We start from the raw sequence: 5,103 nt of genomic DNA, 5'->3' as shown, positions 1-5,103 counted from the left end.
GTTTTATTTGTTGTTTATTATTATATGAATTTATTTATTTAGTTTTTATTATATTATTATTTATGATTAATTTGAAATCATTTTTATTTTATTTAAATTATTTTTGGAGTCAAGAAAATGTATTTTAGCTTCCTTTCACTGAATAATTTATAAGTGCATTGATAATCAACATTTTTCACTTTATCTGTCATGTTGGAAGGATGTTTCCTACTGATATTGTTGCAATATTAGAAATTAATAATAACAAAATTAATTATATATATTTCTAAACATAATAATGTATGTCTTTATTATTACTGAAATTATTATTATTAATATTATTGTATTTTATGTTGTTTATTTATTTTACTATATTATTATTATTTATTTTTATTGTATTTTTATTTTATTTTAGTTAGTTTTGGATCATATATTTATGTATATTTTAATAATATATATACCATTTATTTTAAAAATTAACATTAACAATTAATTTAATATATTTTTAAACAAAATAATATAATTGTTATTATTGAAACTATTATTAATTATTATTATTATTATTATTATTATTATTATTGAAGTTATTATTAAATTGTTATTAATATTATTATATTTTATATTGATTATTTATTTTATTTTAATTAGCTTTGGAGTTATGATATTTGTTTTATTTTTGTTTATCATTATACACATTCATATAATATATAATAATGAATTTTTTTTATTTTATTTGTCATCTTGGATGGATTTTTCCCACTGATTTTGTTGCAATGCATGCTGTGGTTTTCTACAAAGGATGCATGTGATGCTGCCTTATGACTTCGCACACTGATTCGTTCTCTTCCTCACAGTGATGGCTGGGCGGACCGTTACGACGTCACTGACGGGTACGTGCGCGAGGCTGCCGGCGGCATCACCATAAAGCTGCAGTCCCCAGACGTGAAGTGGTTTGACGATTATTACCTGAAACTACGTCCCGAAAACAACCTGAGAAACCCCTGGTTCCCCGAGTTCTGGCAGCACCGCTTCCACTGCCGGCTGAAGGGACACCCGCAGGAGAACAACAAATACAACCGCACCTGCGGGAGTAAGTGACCACAGCGGTAAAACAATTAAACGTGTCTGAAGTCTCCGTTTGTGTTCTCATGTGCTCCCACGATGACGTTTAGCAGTTTGAGAAGGAGAACAGTAGTCAAAGAAAAGCAAATCCTCTCTCTCGCAGACAGAAACACATGATTGCGTTCTTTCATCCAGACTTCTTCTTCCGATATCACACCTTCCATTACTCTCGCTGTCTTTCATTAGCTCCATTTATCTGAGCTTCTGCTTGAGTTCAAAGAAACTTTTTCAAATGGTCCCATTTAAAAAAAAAAAAAACAAAGACGAAAAGAAAAGAACGACCTCTGAAACAGGAATCAAAACTGTTTGCATATAAACCCGCATGAGCAGACAGACAGAGAGCAACAGTTTGGATAGAGATGTTGCTTTAATGTCAGTTCAAAACCGAAATTTTCAATCAGAGCGTGCCGAGGGGATCAGACACTTCTGAATGAAATCAAATTTGCTGTGAAAACAAGACTTTCAAGTGCAGTTCATAATCACCAACACAGTCTAATACTTGAGTTTTGACACAAACGTTTAGCTTTTTCAAGAACAGTAGAATCTATTTGATAGCATGAATGAATCAGCTATCGAAGTTATAAAATTATGAGCAATAAAATGCCTTTGCATAAGCATAAGAGCCTCTCACTCGGCGGAGATGGAAATATGGGTCTCTCCACCACACGAAATCAGTTCTATCATGACAACTCTCGGAAGATTTTAGCATGGTTATGGATATGACAATGTTAATGTATTTGGTCTTGGCTGCTGAATTGCTGCTGCTGTTGGTTATTGCTGTTGTTGTAGATGTTTGCTGCTGCTGCTGCAGAGCAAGTACATGAACTTGCTACTGACAATACATTTGCCGATACGGTGCTGTGAGTATTTAAGACATGCTGCTGCTGCACAAATAGCATATATGTGACCCTGGACCACAAAAGCAGTCATAAGGGTCAATTTTTTGAAACTGTGATTTATAGATAATCTGAAAGCTGAATAAATAAGCTTTCCGTTGATGTATGGTTTGTTAGGATAGAACAATTTTGGGCCGAGATACAACTATTTGAAAATCTGGAATTAGAGGCTGCAAAAAAATCAAAATACTGAGAAAATTGCCTTTAAAGTTGTCCAAATGAAGTTCTTAGTAATGCATATTACTAATCAAAAATTAAGTTTTGATATATTTACGGTAGGAAATTTACAAAATATCTTCATGGAACATGATCTTTACAAAATATCCTAATGATTTTTGGCATAAAAGAAAAATCGGTAATTTTGACCCATACAATGTTTTTTTGGCTATTGCTACAAATATACCCCAGTGACTTAAGACTGCTTTTGTGCTCCAGGGTCACATTATAACCCATAGCAGATCTATACAGGTGGAGCTGGGGAAGGTGGAGGGTTTCAGAGGAACTCGAGAAGCCATTTAAATGTAAAGCAGCAAGCTCATTGGCTGCGCAAGCAACATGAACCAATCAGCTTGTGCCAAATAGTTTAACGCTGTGAATACATCAGTTTGCGTTAACAACCCAGCCTGCACCATCTAGAAATTCATGATAGAACTTGGCATTTTCACAGAGCATAAGCAAATTAGCACACTTCATCATTGACCTGCCTACAGGATACGAGCAGGAACAGACGAGTTATCTGTCATTAACCCCATTCTCCTCCTCCTCTCTCAGAGCGGGATTCTCTGCGGCAGCAGTACGCGCAGGACACCAAAATGGGCTTCGTGATTAATGCCATCTACAGCATGGCCTACGGCCTCCACAACATGCAGAAAGCTCTGTGTCCCGGTATGGTAGGACTGTGTGATGCCATGCGGCCCATCGACGGTGCAAAGCTCCTCGAGTTCCTCATGAAGACCAACTTCTCTGGAGTGTCCGGGGAAAACATTTATTTTGACGAGAACGGCGATTCTCCTGGGAGGTACCAGACCAATCCAATCTAATCCAATCCAATAAATAAGATAATCAATCTGCCAATCAATCAATCAAACAGTCACTTAGTCAATGAATGGATCAATGCATCAGTTAGACTGATGAATCCACCCTTCATTTCCATTCATCTTCATTTCAGTGCACTAAATCGATACTACTAACTGTGTTCGTAGTTACGTGATCATGAACTTTAAGAAGATGGGGAAAGATTATTTCGACTACACGAACGTGGGCAGCTGGGACAACAGCGGACTGCAGATCGATGACGACGAGATCTGGCCCAACAAAGATGACATTATTAAATCAGTGTGCAGTGAACCCTGCGATAAAGGTCAAATCAAGGTCAGGAGACGGCGAGCTGCTTATTAACCCCCATAGTGCTGTGTAGTGTTTAATAATGCTCAATAATTGTGTGTTTTTGTTGATAAATATATTGGATTAACAAGTAAAATCCAACTGGATTCAACTGGTTTTGCTTCAGGACACATTTTACACTGAAAATCAAGTGATGACTGCAAAGGCCAAACAAGAAGTAAAATTATTAGCATGACTCTTTGGCGCTTTTCCACTGCATGGTACGGCTCGGTACGGTTCACTTTTTGGGGGTTTTCCACTGGGTACAGTACCTGGTACCTGGTACTTTTTTTAGTACCACCTCGGTTGGGGTTCCAAGTGAACCGTACCGTTACCAAAATGTGACGTGTAAACTCTGCTGATCACGGATTGGCCGGAGAGAATCATCACTACCTGCGACACTGAACTTGCGACACAAACACAACAGAACCGCTAGATTTAAATCAGCACAGCCAGCGAAGGATCGAACGCAACCGTTTTGAACGAGTGCACCTTTTTTTAACAACCAAAAAGTTTTGGAAAAGCGCCATTTGATTTCAAAATGAATTTTGATGGTTTAATGCTTCATGCTTTCCAGTTTTTCACTGCACAAAACACATTTATCTTTGTTGCATGTGGACCTGTATTTAATGTAATCTGGATCTGGAATATTTTCTTTACCTTGTGTAGTTTTATTCATTGTTTTTTAGGACGAGGGCCTTTTATACAACCCATAAATGTTGACATTGGTGCAATGCAGTGCATTTAAGAACCACTAGTTAAGAACCACTTTTTGTTGTTGTTGTTGTTTGATGTCAACAACAAAAGAAGTTTAAAAATACTATAAAACATAAAATAAAATAACATCTAACTTTTATATTTACTACATAAATATTTATTATAGATACTATTTTTATTTATATTATTATTATTATTATCAAATGACTCTTCTTTTAATTCATGTTATCCAATATAATATAATTTACAATATTATACAATGCAATATTATTTACAATATACTTACAATATTAAAAACCTATTTTTAAAGTAAATAAACATTCTAAAAGTAAATATAATATTTATATTTACTACATAAGTATTTACTACAAAAAAGAAATATTTAGATTTTCTAAAATATTATAAGTATTATATTATAAGTTATATATTCCAAATATTATAAGGAAATAATTTCTACAGATTTTTATAGTAAATATTTTATACATAATGTATCCACTTTTCCATGACTTGGAATATCACTGTAACTGTAAAGCATGAATTGACTCACTATTATCATCTGGTGAATCATAGGCAAAACCTACGAATAAAAATAAGTTAATTGAATTAAGTTAAAACATGATATAAAAGTAAATCTAATGTTTATATTTGCTTAATATTTATTTAATATATTTATTTATTTTCTGAAATATTTAATCTTTTAATTAAAATTATGCAATATAGTATAATTTATATAATATTTATAATATTTTAGAAAAAAACTTGTGGTTTTTGTCTTTTGCAAATTTTTACAGTAAGTGTTTTATGCATAATTTATCTACTTTTCCATGAATGTAGAGCATATATGTGACCCTGGAGCACAAAACCAGTCTGGGGTATATTTGTAGCAATAGCCAAAAATACATTGTATGGGTCAAAATGATCGATTTTTCTATTATGCCAAAATTCATTAGGATATTAAGTAAAGATCATGTTCCATGAAGATATTTTGTAAATTTCCTACTGTTAA

General features: G+C 33.6%; 1 protein-coding gene across 1 annotated transcript in view; it reads left to right on the top strand.

Annotated features, from left to right (window-relative positions):
- LOC107669866 (metabotropic glutamate receptor 5-like) overlaps positions 1-5,103 on the top strand; it is a 59,423-nt gene that overhangs the window by 48,925 nt on the left and 5,395 nt on the right. Inside the window, exons 4-6 of the mRNA XM_016462291.1 lie at positions 834-1,069; positions 2,769-3,015; positions 3,200-3,368. Coding sequence (XP_016317777.1) covers positions 834-1,069; positions 2,769-3,015; positions 3,200-3,368 — 652 coding nt within the window. The remainder of the gene's footprint in view (positions 1-833; positions 1,070-2,768; positions 3,016-3,199; positions 3,369-5,103) is intronic.

The sequence above is a fragment of the Sinocyclocheilus anshuiensis genome, unplaced genomic scaffold, assembly GCF_001515605.1.
Source record: "Sinocyclocheilus anshuiensis isolate Anshui unplaced genomic scaffold, SAMN03320099.WGS_v1.1 scaffold272, whole genome shotgun sequence".
Classification (NCBI taxonomy): Eukaryota; Metazoa; Chordata; class Actinopteri; order Cypriniformes; family Cyprinidae; genus Sinocyclocheilus; species Sinocyclocheilus anshuiensis.
This window is presented reverse-complemented; position numbering and strand designations above follow the sequence as displayed.